Source organism: Ranitomeya variabilis, chromosome 2, assembly GCF_051348905.1.
Source record: "Ranitomeya variabilis isolate aRanVar5 chromosome 2, aRanVar5.hap1, whole genome shotgun sequence".
Taxonomy (NCBI): domain Eukaryota; kingdom Metazoa; phylum Chordata; class Amphibia; order Anura; family Dendrobatidae; genus Ranitomeya; species Ranitomeya variabilis.
The window spans coordinates 626,967,799-626,987,247 of NC_135233.1; the positions used below are offsets into that span (position 1 = coordinate 626,967,799).

The following is a 19,449-nucleotide window of genomic DNA, read 5'->3' on the forward strand; positions in this document are numbered from 1 at the left end:
CGGAAGAGCCCCTCTGACTCAAAGTACAAAATTGAGGATGTAGCCTGTTAACACAAAAAAACCCGGAGACTCCCCAGACGACTCCTGGCGGTGATTATTGATGGCAAACTCAGCCAAAGGAAGAAAGGTAGACCACTCCTCCTGGTTATCAGAGACAAAGCACCATAAGTACTGTTCCAAATTTTGGTTCATACGCTCAGTCTGACCATTTGACTGAGGATGAAACGCCGAAGAATGAGACAACTTGATCCCCAGCCGTGAGCAAAATGCTTTCCAAAATTTTGCCACAAACTGAGTACCCCTATCAGACACGATGTCAGACGGAACCCCATGAAGTCTGACCACCTCCTGCACAAATACCTGAGCCAGAGTCTTAGCGTTAGGCAACGAAGGCAAAGACACAAAGTGCGACATTTTTGAAAACCGATCAACAATCACCAAGATGACCGTGTTCCCAGCTGAGGAGAGCAAATCAGTGATGAAATCCATGGAGATTTCCGTCCATGGCTTACTAGGTACCTCAAGAGGAAGTAGTGTGCCAACAGGACGGGAGCGGGGCGTCTTAGCCCTAGCGCACGTGGTACAAACTGACACGTATGAGACCACGTCCTGTCGGATCTTGGGCTACCAAAACCGACGTGACACCAACTCCAAGGTACCTCTAACCCCTGGGTGGCCAGCCAGGACAGCATCATGATGCTCCGCCAAAACCTTTAAGCGGAGATGAAGCGGTACAAAAGATTTGTTGATGGGAAGCTCAGATGGTACCTCCTCCTGAGCCTCGGCAATCTCAGCCTCAACCTCGGTAGTGAGAGCCGAAACCACAACACCCTTTTGGAGGATGGGTACTGGATCCTCCCGAGGTTCTCCCCCCGGAAAACACCTGGACAGAGCATCCGCCTTAGTGTTTTTAGACCCCGGTCTGTAAGTGACAACAAAATTGAACCGCGTGAAAAACAATGCCCAGCGAGCCTGCCTGGGGGACAGACGCTTGGCTGACTCCAAATACAGCAGATTCTTATGATCGGTAATAAGTTACCTGATGTCCTGACCCCTCCAAGAAGTGTCGCCATTCCTCAAAGGCCAACTTGATTGCCAACAACTCCCTGTTGCCGATATCGTAGTTACGTTCGGCGGACGACAGTTTCTTGGAGAAATAGGCGCATGGACGCAAATCACTCAAAGATGAGCCTTGTGATAGTACCGCCCCCACACCAACCTCAGACGCATCGACTTCCACAACAAAAGGTTTTGATACGTCTGGCTGCACAAGAATGGGGGCTGAAACAAAACTGTTCTTAAGAAATTCAAATGCGCGCACAGCAGCCTCAGGCCAAACGGAGAAATTGGTACCCTTTTTAGTCATGTCAGTTAGCGGTTTAGCAATGATGGAAAAATCCTTGATAAATTTCCTATAGTAGTTAGAAAACCCATGGAACCGCTGAAGTGCTTTCAGGTTATCAGGCCGTTCCCTTGCACCTTTAGCGGCGTCCATTTTAAAACCAGAAGCAGACACAATATAACCCAAGAAAGGCAACTCTTGAACAGAAAATACACATTTCTCAAGCTTAGCATACAGCTTATTCTCTCTGAGAAGCTGTAACACCTGCCTGACATGATCTAAATGAGTATCACGGTCGCAAGAATATATGAGAATGTCATCTAGGTACACGATAACGAATTTCCCCAAAACATGCGAAAACACATCATTAATGAAATGTTGGAACACTGCAGGTGCGTTAGTCAACCCAAATGGCATCACCAAATTTTCAAAATGACCCTCAGGGGTATTAAAAGCCGTCTTCCACTCATTATCTTGATGGACTCTTATGAGGTTGTACGCCCCCCTGAGGTCAAGCTTGGTAAACCACTTAGCACCTGCCACCTGGTTGAACAAATCTGGTATTAGTGGCATAGGGTATGGATCACGAACCGTAATCTGGTTCAATTCCCTGAAATCCAAACACGGGCGTAATCCGCCAACTTTCTTCTTCACGAAGAAGAACCCTGCTGCCACAGGCGAGGATGAAGGCCTGATGTGCCCTTTGCTCAAACTTTCAGCAATGTAATCCTTTAATGCTTGTCTCTCCGGACCGGAGATGTTAAACATCCTTGCTTTAGGTAATTTGGCCCCTGGTTTAAATCTGATAGTACAGTCATAGGGGCGATGTGGTGGCAACTCTGAACAAACCTTCTCAGAGAACACATCCACAAAATCCAGAAGTGACTCCGGAACGCTTGAAGTCACAGCAGACACACATGTGGCTAGGCAATTCTCCTGGCAGAATGCGCTCCACTGAATTATGTCCTGAGGGGCTCGACGCTTCGCATGTGACACCACTGCTATTTGCATAGGCTCCGTGGGCTCACCTTCAGCAACCACACGTGAACCTAAACCCTCTCCCATAGGCGGTGTCTCATGTTCCCCCTGACGCAAATGGCGATCAATGCGGACAACCAGACTCATAGCGGAATCTAGAGAAGTAGGAGTCTCGTACATCAGAAGGGCTTTTTTAACCCTTCCAGAAACCCCATGAATAAGCTGACTCCGCAGCGCTGGATCATTCCACTGTGTATCGATCGCCCAGCGGCGAAATTCAGAACAGTAATCCTCTGCAACTCGCTCCCCCTGGCGAATAGTGCGTATCTTAGATTCTGCTAGAGCCATTCTGTCTGGCTCATCGTAAATATTTCCAAGAAAGGAAAAAAAACTCTCCACAGAGTCAAATGCAGCAGAATCAGATGGCAAAGAAAACGCCCATGCTTGGGGATCCCCGCTTAACAATGACAACACCAGGCCCACACGCTGAGCCTCATTACCTGAGGAGATCGGGCGCATACGGAAATATAGTTTGCAAGCTTCACGAAAAGAAACAAATTTACTGCGTTCCCCAGCAAATTTTTCAGGCAAAGGAAACTTAGGCTCAGCAACTCTACCTGTCACTCCAGCTTGCACATTAGATACTGCTAGTCTCTGTTGCTGCACTGCCCCCCTCAACTCAGTGACCTGTAGGGACAGCGCCTCCAACTGGCGGGTTATGGAAGTCATGGGATCCATGACAAAACAAAAAAAAGGAAACCCCTTTTTTTTTTTTTTATTTTAAAGGCCGATTATAATGTCACGGGGAGACTAGGTGGGCAAGAGCTAATAACCTGGGCCCCTGCAATTTCCCTCAGACTTGGGAAATCCTGACTGACCCTCTACCTAGAGTTTACACTGATGGTGTGCATGTCTAGGCCTCGACCCTCGCCCTGTCTCCTGTTTCAACCCTAGGCTGAAACCACCGCCCACCACCCAGTGAAAAGATCATACACCAATACCCACAGTTAGAACAGACAAGGATAACGGAAAATATACACCACGCCGCAGTCACTCAGGAATACACTATAAATGCGCAGGGCAAAATAAATACAAATATAGGAAGGAGTAAATAAGACAAAGGGAAATACACCACCAGTAACGATACTCCAACTTCTAGCTCACCACTCCTGACCGAGATACCAACGCACAAGACAGAAGCTATAATCGGCGACGCCCAATGTTCAGGAGAACTATTTAAAGGCAATGGGCATGGCTCAGCTTCCAATCCGAGTATCAGGTAAATTAACCCCGGACCAGCTAGATAAAACCTAGCCGACGCCAATGAGCACATAGTGGTCAAAAACGGAATTACTGCTGTCTGTCGAACGACCTGGTCTGAACAGCGTCCGACATGACAGCAGGTGCAAGTGTCGGTGCTACAGGAAATGGGGAGATACATGGGAACCGTGAGGAAGGTGATGCCATGCAATTGACCAGTGCCACCGAGGAAGGTAACTGGCCCATAAGTAGCACTACTCCTGAGGTAATGGGGGTGGATGGGGAGGTAGAGCCCATAGCAGCGCTGGCTGATTGGTCTTTAGAAATCCCCGGGGAGACAGCCTACGTAGCTGCTGTCACCCGCAGTCAGAATGCCCGGAACGCAGATAACTGTCTGCCTTCCGGACCCTCCTCAGTCATCATTGTGACTGAACCAGAGGTGGACCCAGAGCAGGTCCCAGAGGGTTCCCGTGGGGAAGGGACCCTGACAGCGCATCTGGCTTCCCCTAGCCAGGAGTTTCAGGCAGCTCTGCACACAGATGCGAGCCTAGAGAGTTTGAGACAACTCGCCGAGATGCCCACCTCCGTGACTGATAAGGAGAGGGTGGTCTGGGAACGAGGAAGGTTGTACCGGGAAACAGTACCCGGAAAATCGCAAAAAGAGTGGTTGAGGGAAAGACAGCTGGTCGTCCTGCAGCAATTCCGGGGTGAGTTGTTACGGATTGCCCATGAGATCCCGCTAGCTGGACACTTGGGGATTAGCAAATCTAAGGCCCGGCTGTCTCAACACTTCTATTGGCCTAAGATGGGGACAGATCTGTCAAACTACTGCCGCTCCTGTATCACCTGTCAAAGAGTGGGGAAGGTGGGGCCTGCTCTTAAGGCTCCCCTGATCCCTTTGCCAGTGATAGAGGAGCCTTTCCAGAGGATCGCGGTGGACATTGTGGGCCCGCTGGCCATCCCCAGCAGCTCTGGAAAGCAATACATCCTTACTGTGGTAGACTACGCTACCCGGTACCCAGAGGCAGTAGCTCTCTTGTCAACTAGGGCAGATAAGGTGGCGGATGCCCTGTTGGCTATCTTTTCACGTGTAGGATTTCCCAGGGAGATACTCACTGATCAAGGGACCCAATTCATGTCTCGCCTAATGGAGGCTCTCTGTAAGTGAATACAGGTGAAGCACCTGGTATCGAGTGCGTATCACCCACAGACCAATGGCTTGTGTGAACGCTTCAATGGTACCCTCAAACAGATGCTACGCATGCTGGTTGAGACACAAGGGCGTGACTGGGAGCGGTACCTCCCACACCTGCTGTTTGCTTACCGAGAGGTTCCGCAGGCCTCGACGGGGTTCCCCCCTTCGAGCTCCTGTACGGCAGGCGAGTCCGGGGACCCCTTGGGTTGGTAAGAGAATCCTGGGAAGAGGAGCCAAACCCTTCTGAAGTGTCTATAGTGGAGTATGTCATGCGCTTCCATGACAAGATGCAGACCTTGACACAGTTGGTGCATGACAACATGACGCAGGCTCAGGCTGACCAGTAGCACTGGTACGACCAGAACGCCCAGGAGCGGACCTACCACATGGGTCAAAAGGTGTGGGTACTGGTCCGCGTACCAAAGGATAAGCTTCAGGCAGCCTGGGAGGGCCTGTACGTCGTCCACCAACAGCTCAACCTGGTCACCTACGTCGTCATGCTTGACCACGCTCGGGGAAGGCGAAAGGCCTTTCAAGTCAACATGATGAAGGCTCATCACGAACGTGAACCTTTCGTCCTACCGGTCTGCATCTTACCCGAAGACGGGGAGGAAGACACCCTCCTGGACATGCTGGCCCAAGCCAAGGCCGGTGGGTCCTTCGAGGATGTGGAGGTAAGCGCCTCATTAACTGAACGCCAGCGGTTGCAGTTGCAAACCACACTGGAACCCTTACGGGTCGTGTTCTCCAACCGACCTGGAAGGACTGAGGTAGCAGTCCACGAGGTGGACACCCAGAATCATGCCCCACTACGTCGAACACCCTATGGAATCTCCGACCAGGTGCAGCAGGTTATGCGCCAGGAGATCGATGAGATGTTACAGCTAGGGGTGATTCGACGGTCAAAGAGCGCATGGGCCTCACCCGTAGTTCAGTTCTCGTGCCAAAGAAGGACCGGACCACCCGGTTCTGCATGGACTACAGGGGGCTCAACGCCATTACAGCCTCTGACGCGCACCCAATGCTGCGCATCGAGGAGCTGCTAGAGAAGTCAGCTGGTGCAAAATACCTGACAATAATGTATCTGAGTCGAGGATACTGGCAGATTCCCCTGAGCCCCGAGGCGCAGGAGAAGTCTGCCTTTGTCACACCCTTTGGACTGTACGAGTCCACGGTCATGCCCTTCAGCGTGAAGAATGCCCCTGCCACTTTCTAGCGGATGGTCAACCTCCTGCTTCAGGGACTGGAGGAGTACGCCGTGGCGTACTTGGATGACATTCCCATCTTCAGTCCCTCCTGGAAGGAACACCTGCAGCATCTCGAGGAGGTGCTCAGGCGAATTCACCGAACAGGACTGATTATCAATCCCGGAAAGTGCCAGGTTGGCATGAGGGAGGTCCACTACCTGGGGCACCGGGTAGGCGGAGGCACCCTAAAGCCAGAGCCTGAGAAAGTGGGAGCGATCGTGGACTGGCCCACTCCCAGGACCAAGAAACAGGTGATGTCCTTCCTGGGCACTGCAGGGTACTATAGGTGCTTCGTACAGCACTATAGTAGCCTGGCAAAACCTTTGACGGACCTCACCAGGAAGAAACTACCCCACATCGTCAACTGGACCAATGGCTGTGAGGGGGCCTTCCTGGCATTGAAAACAGCACTGTGCAACGCCCCTGTGCTGAAAGCAGTCGACCGTTCTTGGTACAGACTGACGCCAGCGAGTTTGGCCTCGGTGCTGTGCTCAGCCAGGTTGACTCGGAGGACCAAGAGCACCCCATGTTGTACCTGAGCTGGAAACTTTTGCCGAGGGAAGTGGCCTACTCCACCATCGAGAAGGAGTGCCTGGCCATAGTCTGGGCCCTGCAGCGCTTGCAACCCTACTTGTACGGCTGTGCCTTCATGGTGGTGACTGACCACAACCCTCTGCTCTGGCTAAACGCCATGTGTGGAACCATCGGCAGGTTGCTACGCTGGAGCCTTGCCCTTCAGCAGTTTGACTTAACAATTGAACACAAAACGGGCAGGGAGCATCGCAATGCAGGTGGACTGTCCCGCCAGGGTGAACCTACTGAGGTGCACATGGAGGCATACCAAGGGGTTCTGCCTCCGTAGCGCAGACCAAAAGGGGGAGGTGTCACGAGATTGTATGAAATATAATATGATTTTGAATCTTTGCCTGTCAGACCCATGTTGCGGGCTAAAAAATCCCCTTCTCTCTGTGTTTGTGTTTGCTGAGATGTGGATGTGTAGAAAAGGTTTTATTGCTCTAGTCGTAAATTCCAGGCTTTGGGCAACTTCCTCATCTCTCCTCCCATCTAGAAGCAGCTAGAACTGGTAAAGTAGATTCCCAAAATCCATGAAGTCCTTTGTTCCAATATTGTAAGATATTGGACCAACGATTTTGTCTAGGAAAATAATGAATCCATTTTGCGAATCTCCATCGGCGGATTTATCAGCCACTCTAAGCATGAGCCTCTAGTTCAAACAGGGACAGAGTACAGATTTCTCTGGAATGGAGTGTCTACTAGCCCGAATTTAGTATCTATAGAGAGCAAATCTGAATACAAGATGAATGAGGGATGTGTTATGACTCTGCCAGATTCTCCAGCGAAGATATGACAATCATAAGAATGGTTGGAGAAAACTGTACATCTGAGGAAAGAGGAGGGTGATCTTAACTCAACCCCTTTAGTGATGTCACGAGGCTGGAGCTTAAAAGTCTTTACCCTTAACCCAGCCGGAGTCTTAGAGAGTCTTACTTGAGGAGCTGTTCCTATCCAGACCTCCTGATGCACTGGGGCATTTGGGGTCCCGCCCACCAGCATGGTTTTGCCTGAAATTGACTGAGAACATGTGATTTTTACCTTTCTCATTTAATCCCTTTATTTTATAATTACCTTGTACATATTTTCAATTGTCTCATATTGTAACATCTTATATGCCTTTTTATAAACACTGCCTTCTTTCGGAGTAAAATATATAAATTACTAGTTTTCGTTCTTCATGCTCTAAAATGTATCCTAAGTCTTCTGAAGGGAATTACGTTACTGTTTTGGGTTAGCTTCGGACCCGTTTAATCAAAGCTGGTGGTGGCATACCTTTGTACTGGGTAGTTGGGAGTCGTTGTAGCGACTGCGGCGTTGATAATTATTGTTCCTGCCTGAGTGGGAGTAGTTATATCGCCTCGCTGCAGCGTGCCCAATAGCCAGTACATAGCAGGCAGCCTTTCTGGCGACTAATTACCCTAGGTGCAGTACCTGATCTGACCTGAGAGTAAGGGGGGCGCCAGAGAGCTGTAAGTTTCAAGTGGAACTGTAAGCGGGATATACATAAATCCCTGCAGTTCGTGGTATATTGAAGAGCAGTGGGATAACTAAAATAAGCCCCTGCTGTAAACTAAGAGGTCAATAGCCTTGTGTGGTTTTTTTCATCACAGTGTAGCAGTGGAGAGATAACTAAGATAAGCCCCCTGCACATGTGATAGCCGTCTGTTGACCTAAAGTCACCCCGATCCGTGACGTAGGGGTGACGGCCACGGTGTGAATCGTGACACTCCAGCATCAGTGTGCTCGTCACTACTCATTACTCGCTCCAAAGTCAGTGTGCTTCTCACTACTCGTTACTTGCTCCAGTGTCAGTGTGCTCCTCGCTACTCGTTACTTGCTCCAGCGTCAGTGTACTCGTCACTACTCATTACTCGCTCCAGTGTCAGTGTGCTCGTCACTACTCATTGCTCGCTTCATCATCACTGTGCTCCTCACTACTCGTTACTTGCTCCAGAGTCAGTGTACTCATCACTACTCGCACCAGCGTCAATGTGCTCCTCACTACTCATTACTCGCTCCAGTGTCAGTGTGCTCCTCACTACTCATTACTCGCACCAGCATCAGTGTACTCGTCACTACTCATTGCTCGCTCAAGTGTCAATATACTCGTCACTACTCATTACTCGCTCCAGTGTCAGTGTGATCGTCACTACTCGTTACTCGCTCCAGTGTCAGTGTGCTCATCACTACTCCTTACTCTCACCAGCGTCAGTGTACTCGTCACTACTCATTACTCGCTCAAATGTCAGTGTACTCGTCATTACTCATTACTCGCTCCAGCATCAGTGTGCTCGGCACTCACTCCAGCATCAGTGTACTCGTCACTACTCGTTACTCGCTCCAGCATCAGTGTGCTCGTCACTGCTCGTTACGCGCTCCAGCATCAGTATACTCGTTACTACTTGTTACTCGCTCCAGCATCAGTGCACTCGTCACTACTCATTACTCGCTCCAGCATCAGTGTGCTCGTCACTACTCTTTATTCTCTCCAGCATCAGTGTGCTCCTCACTACTCGTTACTCGCTCCAGTGTCAGTGTACTCTTCACTACTCATTACTTGCTCCAGCATCAGTGTACTAGTCACTACTCATTACTCGCTCCAGTGTCAGTGTACTCGTCACTACTCATTACTCGCTCCAGTGTCAGTGTGCTCGTCACTACTCGTTACTCGCTCAAGTGTCAGTGTGCTCGTCACTACTCGTCACTCGCACAAGCGTCTCTGTACTCTTCACTACTCATTACTCGCTCAAGTGTCAGTGTACTCGTCACTACTCACTACTCGCTCCAGCATCAGTGTACTCGGCACTAACTCCAGCATCAGTGTGCTCGTCACTACTCGTTACTCGCTCCAGCATCAGTGTACTCGTCACTACTCTTTACCCGCTCCTGCGTCAGTGTGCTCCTCACTACTCATTACTCGCTCCATCATCAGTGTACTTGTCACTACTCATTACTCGCTCCAGCATCAGTGTACTCGTCACTACTCGTTACTCGCTCCAGCATCAGTGTACTCGTCACTACTCATTACCCGCTCCAGCGTCAGTGTGCTCCTCACTACTCATTACTCGCTCCAGCATCAGTGTACTTGTCACTACTCATTACTCGCTCCAGTGTCAGTGTATTCGTTACTACTTGTTACTCGCTCCAGCATCAGTGTACTCGTTACTACTTGTTACTCGCTCCAGCATCAGTGTACTCGTCACTACTTGTTAGACGCTTCAGCATCATTGTGCTCGTCACTACTCTTTACTCGCTCCAGCATCAGTGTGCTCGTCACTACTCGTTACTCGCTCCAGCATCAGTGTGCTCCTTACTATTCATTACTCGCACCAGTGTCAGTGTGCTCCTCACTACTCGTTACATGCTCACGTGTCAGTGTACTCGTCACTACTCATTAATCGCTCAAGTGTCAGTGTAGTCTTCACTACTCGTTAAACGCTCCAGCATCAGTGTACTCGTCACTACTTGTTACTCGCTCCAGCATCAGTGTACTCGTCACTACTCATTAGTCGCTCCAGCATCAGTGTGCTCGTCACTGCTCGTTACTCGTTCCAGCATCAGTGTACTCGTTACTACTTGTTACTCACTCCAGCATCAGTGTACTCGTCACTACTCATTACTCGCTCCAGCATCATTGTGCTCGTCACTACTCGTTACTCGCTCCAGGGTCAGTGTACTCGTTACTACTTGTTACTCGCTTCAGCATCAGTGTACTCTTCACTACTTGTTACACTCTCCAGCATCATTGTGCTCGTCACTACTCGTTACTCGCTCCAGCATCAGTGTGCTCGTCATTACTCGTTACTCACTCCAGTGTCAGTGTACTCATCACTACTCATTACTCGCTCCAGTATCAGTGTACTCGTCACTACTCATTACTTGCTCCAGTGTCAGTGTACTCGTCACTACTCATTACTCGCTCCAGTGTCAGTGTGCTCGTCACTACTCATTGCTCGCTTCATCATCAGTGTGCTCCTAACTACTCCTTACTTGCTCCAGCGTCCGTGTACTCATCACTACTTGCTACTCGCATCAGCGTCACTGTGCTCCTCACTTCTCATTACTCGCTTCAGTGTCAGTGTGCTCCTCACTACTCATTACTCGCTCCAGCATCAGTGTACTCATCACTACTCATTACTCGCTCCAGCATCAGTGTAATCGTCACTACTCCTTACTCGCTCCAGTGTCAGTGTACTCGTTACTACTCGTTACTCGCTCCAGCATCATTGTGCTCATCACTACTCGTTACTCGCTCCAGTGTCAGTGTACTCGTCACTACTTGTTACTCGCTCCAGCATCAGTGTGCTCGTCACTGCTCGTTACTCGCGCCAGCATCATTGTGCTCGTCAGTACTCGTTACTTGCTCCAGCATCAGTGTACTCATCAATACTCGTTACTCGCACCAGCGTCAGTGTGCTCGTCACTACTCATTACTCGCTTCAGTGTCAGTGTCCTCCTCACTACTCATTACTCGCTCCAGTGTCAGTGTGCTCCTCACTACTCGTTACTTGCTCCAGCATCAGTGTACTCGTCACTACTCATTACTCGCTCAAGTGTCAGTGTACTCGTCACTACTCATTAATCGCTCCAGTGTCAGTGTGCTCCTCACTACTCGTTACTTGCTCCAGCATCAGTGTACTCGTCACTACTCATTACTCGCTCCAGTGTCAGTGTGCTCGTCAATACTCGTTACTCGCACCAGCGTCAGTGTACTCGTCACTACTCATTACTCGTTCAAGTGTCAGTGTACTCGTCACTACTCATTACTCGCTCCAGTGTCAGTGTGCTCGTCACTACTCTTTACTCGCTCCAGTGTCAGTGTGCTCGCCACTACTCGTTACTCGCACCAGCGTCCGTGTACTCATCACTACTCATTACTCGCTCAAGTGTCAGTGTACTCATCACTACTTGTTACTCGCTCCAGCATCAGTGTACTCGTCACTACTCATTACTTGCTCCAGCGTCAGTGTGCTCCTCACTACTCATTACTCGCACCAGCGTCGGTGTGCTCGTCACTACTTGTTACTCGCTCCAGTGTCAGTGTGCTCGTCACTACTCGTAACTCGCGTCAGTGTACTCGTCAGTACTCATTACTCGCTCCAGTGTCAGTGTGCTCGTCACTACTCGTTACTCGCTCAAGTGTCAGTGTACTCGTCACTACTCAATACTCACTCCAGAATCAGTGTGCTCGGCTCTCACTCCAGCATAAGTGTGCTCGTCACTACTCGTTACTCGCTCCAGCATCAGTGTAGTCATCACTGCTCGTTATTCTCTCCAGCAACAGTGTACTCGTTACTACTTGTTACTCTCTCCAGCATCAGTGTACTCGTCACTACTTGTTAGACGCTTCAGCATCATTGTACTCGTCACTACTCATTACTTGCTCCAGTGTCCGTGTACTTGTCACTACTCATTACTCGCTTCAGTGTCAGTGTGCTCCCCACTACTCATTACTTGCTCCAGCGTCAGTGTACTCATCACTACTCGTTACTTGCACCAGCGTCAGTGTGCTCCTCACTACTCATTACTCGCTCCAGTGTCAGTGTGCTCCTCACTACTCATTACTCGCTCCAGTGTCAGTGTGCTCCTCATTACTCGTTACTTGCTCCAGCGTCAGTGTACTCGTCACTACTCCTTACTCGCTCCAGTGTCAGTGTGCTCGTCACTACTCATTGCTCGCTTCATCATCAGTGTGCTCTTCAATACTCGTTACTTGCTCCAGCGTCAGTGTACTCATCACTACTCATTACTCACACCAGCGTCAGTGTGCTCCTCACTACTCATTACTCGCTCCAGTGTCAGTGTGCTCCTCACTACTCATTACTCGCACCAGCGTCCGTGTGCTCGTCACTACTCGTTACTCGCTCCAGTGTCAGTGTGCTCGTTTCTACTCGTTACTCGCACCAGCTTCAGTGTACTCGTCACTACTCTTTACTCGCTCCAGTGTCAGTGTGCTAGTCACTACTCGTTACTCGCACCAGCGTCAGTGTACTCGTCACTACTCATAACTCGCTTAAATGTCAGTGTACTCATCACTACTCATTACTTGCTCCAGTGTCAGTGTGCTCGTCACTACTCGTTACTCGCTCAAGTGTCGGTGTACTCGTCACTACTCAATACTCACTCCAGAATCAGTGTGCTCGGCTCTCACTCCAGCATATGTGTGCTCGTCACTACTCGTTACTCGCTCCAGCATCAGTGTAGTCATCACTGCTCGTTATTCTCTCCAGCAACAGTGTACTCGTTACTACTTGTTACTCTCTCCAGCATCAGTGTACTCGTCACTACTTGTTAGACGCTTCAGCATCATTGTACTCGTCTCTACTCATTACTTGCTCCAGTGTCCGTGTACTTGTCACTACTCATTACTCGCTTCAGTGTCAGTGTGCTCCCCACTACTCGTTACTTGCTCCAGCGTCCGTGTACTCATCACTACTCGTTACTCGCACCAGCGTCAGTGTGCTCCTCACTACTCATTACTCGCTCCAGTGTCAGTGTGCTCCTCACTACTCATTACTCGCACCAGCGTCCGTGTGCTCATCACTACTCGTTACTCGCTCCAGTGTCAGTGTGCTCGTTTCTACTCGTTACTCGCACCAGCGTCAGTGTACTCGTCACTACTCTTTACTCGCTCCAGTGTCAGTGTGCTAGTCACTACTCGTTACTCGCACCAGCGTCAGTGTACTCGTCACTACTCATAACTCGCTTAAATGTCAGTGTACTCGTCACTACTCATTACTTGCTCCAGTGTCAGTGTGCTCGTCACTACTCGTTACTCGCTCCAGTGTCAGTGTGCTCGTCCCTACTCGTTACTCGCACCAGCGTCAGTGTTCTCGTCACTACTCATTATTCGCTCAAATGTCAGTGTACTCGTCACTACTCACTCCAGCATCAATGTGCTCTTCACTACTCGTTACTTGCTCCAGCATCAGTGTACTCATCACTACTCGTTACTCGCTCCAATGTCAGTGTGCTCCTCACTACTCATTACTCGCTCCAGTGTCAGTGTGCTTTTTACTACTCATTACTCGCACCAGTGTCAGTGTGCTCGTCACTACTCATTACTCGCTCAAGTGTCAGTGTGCTCGTCACTACTCGTAACTCGCACCAGCGTCAGTGTACTCGTCACTACTCATTACTCGCTCAAGTGTCAGTGTGCTCGTCACTACTCGTCACTCGCACCAGCGTCAGTGTACTCGTCACTACTCATTACTCGCTCAAGTGTCAGTGTACTCGTCACTACTCATTACTCATTCCAGCATCAGTGTGCTCGGCTCTCACTCCAGCATCAGTGTGCTCGTCACTGCTCGTTATTCTCTCCAGCATCAGTGTACTCGTTACTACTTGTTACTCGCTCCAGCATCAGTGTACTCGTCACTACTTGGTAGACGCTTCAGCATCATTGTGCTCGTCACTACTCATTACTCGCACCAGTGTCAGTGTGCTCCTCACTACACGTTACTTGCTCAAGTGTCAGTGTACTCGTCACTACTCATTACTCGCTCAAGTGTCAGTGTACTCGTCACTACTTGTTACTCGCTCCAGCATCAGTGTGCTCGTCACTACTCGTGACTCGCTCCAGCATCAGTGTAGTCGTCACTGCTCGTTACTCGCTTCAGCGTCAGTGTGCTCCTCACTACTCATTACTCGCTTCAGCGTCAGTGTGCTCCTCACTACTCATTACTCGCTCCAGCATCAGTGTACTCGTCACTACTCATTACTCACTCCAGCATCAGTGTACTCGTCACTACTCATTACTCGCTCCAGCATCAGTGTGCTCGTCACTATTCGTTACTCGCTCCAGCATCAGTGTGCTCCTCACTACTAGTTACTTGCTCCAGTGTCATTGTACTTGTCACTACTTATTACTTGCTCCAGCATCAGTGTACTAGTCACTACTCATTACTCGCTCCAGTGTCAGTGTACTCGTCACTACTTTTTACTCGCTCCAGCATCAGTGTGCTCGTCACACGCTCCAGCATCAGTGTACTCGTCACTGCTAGTTACTCACTCCAGCATCAGTGTGCTCGGCACTACTCGTTACTTGCTCCAGCATCAGCTCGTTACTCGGCAAGTAATTTTTGAATGTTCGAGCTGGAGCTTGAGTTGCCGCTCCGCATGTTTGGAGCTTTGCAGACAAACTGATATGGAATTTAGATTGTGAGCCCCATCGGGGACAGTGATGATAATGTGTGCAAACTGTAAAGCGCTGCGGAATATGTTAGCACTAAATAAAAATAAAGATTATTATTATTAATATTACTACTGCTGGATGACCCATGACCTAGGAAGGAAACCCAGCTATTAGACCCCAGGGCACTACATTTCCACCCAAAATGCTTTGGGAATCTAAATATTTCATGATGCCAAGGCACCCAAGGCCAGAGGCAGCGAACCAACCCTTACATTTATGAACCTCCACCATATGTGCTCTTTCATTTGTAGGCCTCATTCCATTTACACTGAACAGTAGAATGATGTGCTTTTACCATAAAGCTCTATCTTGATCTCATCTGTCCAGAAGACACTGACCCTTTAACAATAGAAAGGGCCACCTGATGGCCCTCTACAAATAGTGATGGCTGCCTGATGACCCTGAAAAAAAATTGTGACTTTCATTGTGTCTGATCACGTCTCACATTCCACATGACCAGATAAGTTATTAAAATGATAAAATTACATTTCCTGTTGAATGTTTCTTTCACCATTGAAAGCAATGCAAACCTGCAAAAACATTGTGTGTGAACATAGCTCAGGGTGCAGAGGAGCATTTTTTTTCTTATTTTGCCTTACATACAAGTAATTATGCAGGAAAAAATGTTTCTTAACATTTTTTCCAGTCAAATCCATTTTAAGTGATGTTTTGTATGTTTTTTTTTGTCAGTCTGTAAAAGTATGACACCATTGTTCTCAGCACCAACCTGGGATTCAGAGATGCTTCCAGGGGTCTTCCCCATGCTGCTCCCATGCCATTTTAGCTCTGTTTTCAGCAATATTTAGACCCTCTCCAGACCTCCGTGGGGGAGTAACGAGTACCCGAGCATTTTAGTGCTCGCTCATCACTAATTTGGAGATTTCACATTTGACATGGTGGAATCGAATGTCTGGTGGTATCACATGCAGCATGGTGGGATCAAGAGTCTGATGATTTCACACATGTCAGGGTAGAATCGAGTGTTTGATAATTTCACAAATGGCATGGTTGTATCGAGTGTTTGGTGCTGTATTATGTACCAGAGTGGGATAAGAAGTATGGTGATGTCATATAAGGTAGGGAGATATTAGGAGTCGTGTGATATCATACGTGCAGAGTGGGATCAGGAGTCTGGATATGTCTCAGGTGACAGGGTGAGAACAGGAGTCTGGATATGTCTTGGGTGACAGGGTGGGATCAGGAGTCTGGAGCTATCTCAAGTGATATACTGGGAAGTCTGGAGATGTCTCAGGTGACATGCTGAGATCGATCAGGAGTCTACTGATGTCACATGTAGCAGGGTGGGATCAGGAGTCTGGATATGTCTCAGGTTACAGGGTGGAAACTGGAGTCTGGATATGTCTCAGGTTACAGGGTGGAATCAGGAGTCTGGATATGTCTTAGGTGACAGGGTGAGATCAGGAGTCTAGTGATGTCACACGTTATATGCTAGGATCAGAAGTCTGGAGATGTCTCCCTTCCCCACACCACCTCCTCACTCCGTCCCTTGTCTGTCGGTGTTCCTCAAGGTTCAGTTCTGGGACCCCTACTCTTCTCCATCTACACCTTTGGCCTTAGACAGCTCATAGAATCCCACGGTATGCAGTATCATCTCTACGCTGATGACACGCAGATCTACCTATCCGGACCTGATCTCACCTCCTTACTCACCAAAATCCCACACTGTCTGTCTGCTATCTCGGCCTTCTTTTCTGCTTGCTTTCTAAAACTGAACATGGACAAAACAGAATTCATCATCTTTCCCCCATCTCACTCTACCCCTCCACCAGATCTATATATCAATGTCAATGGCTGCTCACTTTCCCCGGTCCCACACGCCCGGTGCCTCGGGGTGATCCTCGACTCTGCCCTCTCTTTCAAGCCACATATCCCAGCTCTTGCCTCCTCCTGCCATTTCAAACTCCAAAAATATCTCCTGGATCCGCGCATTCCTTGACCGCGACACCACAAAAACACTAGTCCATGCCCTTATCATCTCCCGCCTCGACTACTGCAACCCCCTACTCTCTGGACTCCCCTCTAGCACTCTGGCACCACTCCAATCCATCCTACACTCTGCTGCCCGACTAATCTACCTGTCTCCCCGCTATTCCCCAGCCTCTCCCCTATGCCAAGCCCTTCACTGGCTTCCTAACGCCCAGAGACTCCAGTTCAAAACCCTCACAATGACATACAAATCCATCCACAACCTGTCTCCTCCATACATCTGTGACATGGTCTCCCGGTACTTACCTATACGCAACCTCCGATCCTCTCAAGATCTCCTCCTCTACTCCCCTCTCATTTCTTCTTCCCACAACTGCATCCAAGACTTCTCCCGTGCTTCCCCCATACTCTGGAACTCTCTACCACAACACACCAGACTCTCGCCTACCATAGAAACCTTCATAAAGAACCTGAAGACTCACCTCTTCCGACAAGCCTACAGCCTGCAGTGATCCTTGACCTACTCAACCATCGCACAACCAGCTCTACCCTCTCCTAGTGTATCCTCACCCATCCCCTGCAGACTGTGAGCCCTCGCGGGCAGGGTCCTCCCTCCTTATGTACCTATATGCCTTGTTTTTTTTTGCTCATGTTTAATTGTGTTTGTCTATATTTGCCCACTTTTCACATTTAAAGCGCCATGGAATAAATGGCGCTATAAAAATGAATAATAATAGATGTGTCAGGTGACATGCTGAGATTGATCAGGAGTTTGGTGATGTCAGATGTAACAGGATGGGATCAGGAGTCTGGTGATGTCAGATGTAACAGGGTGGGATCAGAAGTCTGGAGATGCCACATGTAGCAGGTTGGGACCAGAAGTCTGGAGATGGCACATTTAGCAGGGGGGACCATGATTCTGGTGATGTCACACGTTACATGCTGGGATCAGAAGTCTGGTGATGTCACAGGTGACATGCTGGGATCGATCAGAAGTCTAGTGATGTCACACGTCACATCCTTGGATCAGAAGTCTGGAGATGTCACATGTAGCAGGGTGGGATCAGGAGTCTGAATATGTCTCAGGTTACAGGATGGGATCAGGAGTCTGGTGATGTCACACCTTACATGCTGGGATCAGAAGTCTGGAGATGTCTCAGGTGACATGCTGGAATCGATCAGAAGTCTGGTGTCGTCACACGGGAAACATGGCATACTGGAATATTTGGAAACTTTTTTTTACATTTTTGTATTTCAGTTTCAGTTGTCGACATCAAATATGTTTTAACAGGAAAAGATTGTCCACACATGAAAGAGAAGAACTCTGGGAAGCAGAATAAAGTGAGTGACAAGGGTCACAATGGTGCTTATGTGAGGGAGCTAGCTTGTGAATCTTGTCCTTTCCTTTTACAGGACCTCATGGAACAAGCATTTTCCATCTGCTATGATGTGGACAGCTGCCTGAATTTCATCGCCCCCTCTTCTGCTGACGTAAGGTTTAGCATTTCTATGAGTGTATGGTCTTCTGCAAGAAAGCAATGGTCAAGAAGAAAAGTAATAGTAATCAAGGGCTGCCCAGCTGGCAAACATGGGATCACTGGAATAACTGTACAAAACAATCCCAGCTCACCATAGAAACTTCATATGCAGAATATAAAGATAACATAACTGGTTTACCTCCTGTACAATACTAGCCCCAGTCTCCTTTTCATGTACAGTATGTATGTGTCCACCAGATTCTCAGACTACCCTATGTACTGAGATTTAGTGGTCTGAGAAACTCTTCCCTGCTCTTCGGACAAGAGTCGTACGGACACAGTGCTTACATCATCAGTGATGGTCCATTCTTGAATGGTGCCTCATACCACCTAATGTCCCCATCTCTATGTCAGCGGTGGGCTGGAGATCATGATGGTTGATCTGATGCAGACTTGTGACCCCTGTACTTGGTTAATCTTCTCTCTTCTCAATGATCTGCAGTTTTGCTTGTGGCTGGATGGCTTAAGTGCACTGTTGGGTCGGGAAATGCCGAGTGAGCGGACACGCACAGACCTGGATCTCCTGCTAAACACTGAACTCAAGCTGCGATTGTTGGACCTGGAGAACATACCAATCCCAGACCAACCTCCACCCATTCCTCCTCGTCCGAAGAACTATGACTACTGCTACCAGTTCACTTCCACTGAGGCCTGAAGCATCTGTGACTATGGCCTGACTCCTATCTCTGTGGCCCTGTCCATGATGTGGTCATCTGTTCGCAGCTGATAATAAAGTGTGGATCTGCCGTGTTTGTCTCGGGTAGAGAACCTAGAATTAGACGTCGAGTCTAGACCCAGCGCCACTCAAATCTTTGCTAGATCCACAACTGATACATTCCAGCTGCTCTTATGAAGATATATTAATCAAATAATGGGGATATAAAGCTAAAATATTGGCGATAGACACATAATATATAGCAAACATGACCAGTGATTTATACAGCGGCATGTAAAAATTTGGGCACCCCTGGTTAAAACTACAGTTATTGTGAACAGTTAAGCAAATTGAAGTCTAAAGGTACCGTCACATTAAGCGATGCTGCAGCGATATAGACAACGATGCCGATCGCCGCAGCGTCGCTGTTTCGTCGTTGTGTGGTCGCTGGAGAGCTGTCACACAGACAGCTCTCCAGCGACCAACGATGCCGAAGTCCCCGGGTAACCAGGGTAAA

The 19,449-nt window shown here is 49.0% G+C and overlaps 1 protein-coding gene across 5 annotated transcripts in view; it reads left to right on the plus strand.

Annotated features, from left to right (window-relative positions):
• Positions 1 to 19,018, plus strand: part of ELMO3 (engulfment and cell motility 3) — a 118,254-nt gene extending 99,236 nt beyond the window's left edge. For 3 of the 5 annotated variants that reach the window (XM_077289038.1, XM_077289037.1, XM_077289036.1), the window contains 3 exons: positions 17,998 to 18,080; positions 18,153 to 18,230; positions 18,720 to 19,018. In XM_077289038.1, the coding sequence (XP_077145153.1) occupies positions 17,998 to 18,080; positions 18,153 to 18,230; positions 18,720 to 18,932 (374 nt within the window). In that variant the 3' untranslated portion in view covers positions 18,933 to 19,018. Of the gene's footprint in view, positions 1 to 17,997; positions 18,081 to 18,123; positions 18,231 to 18,719 lie in introns of all 5 variants that reach the window. The other 2 variants (XM_077289039.1, XM_077289040.1) reach the window with 2 other exon arrangements.
• The last annotated feature ends 431 nt before the right edge of the window (positions 19,019 to 19,449 follow it).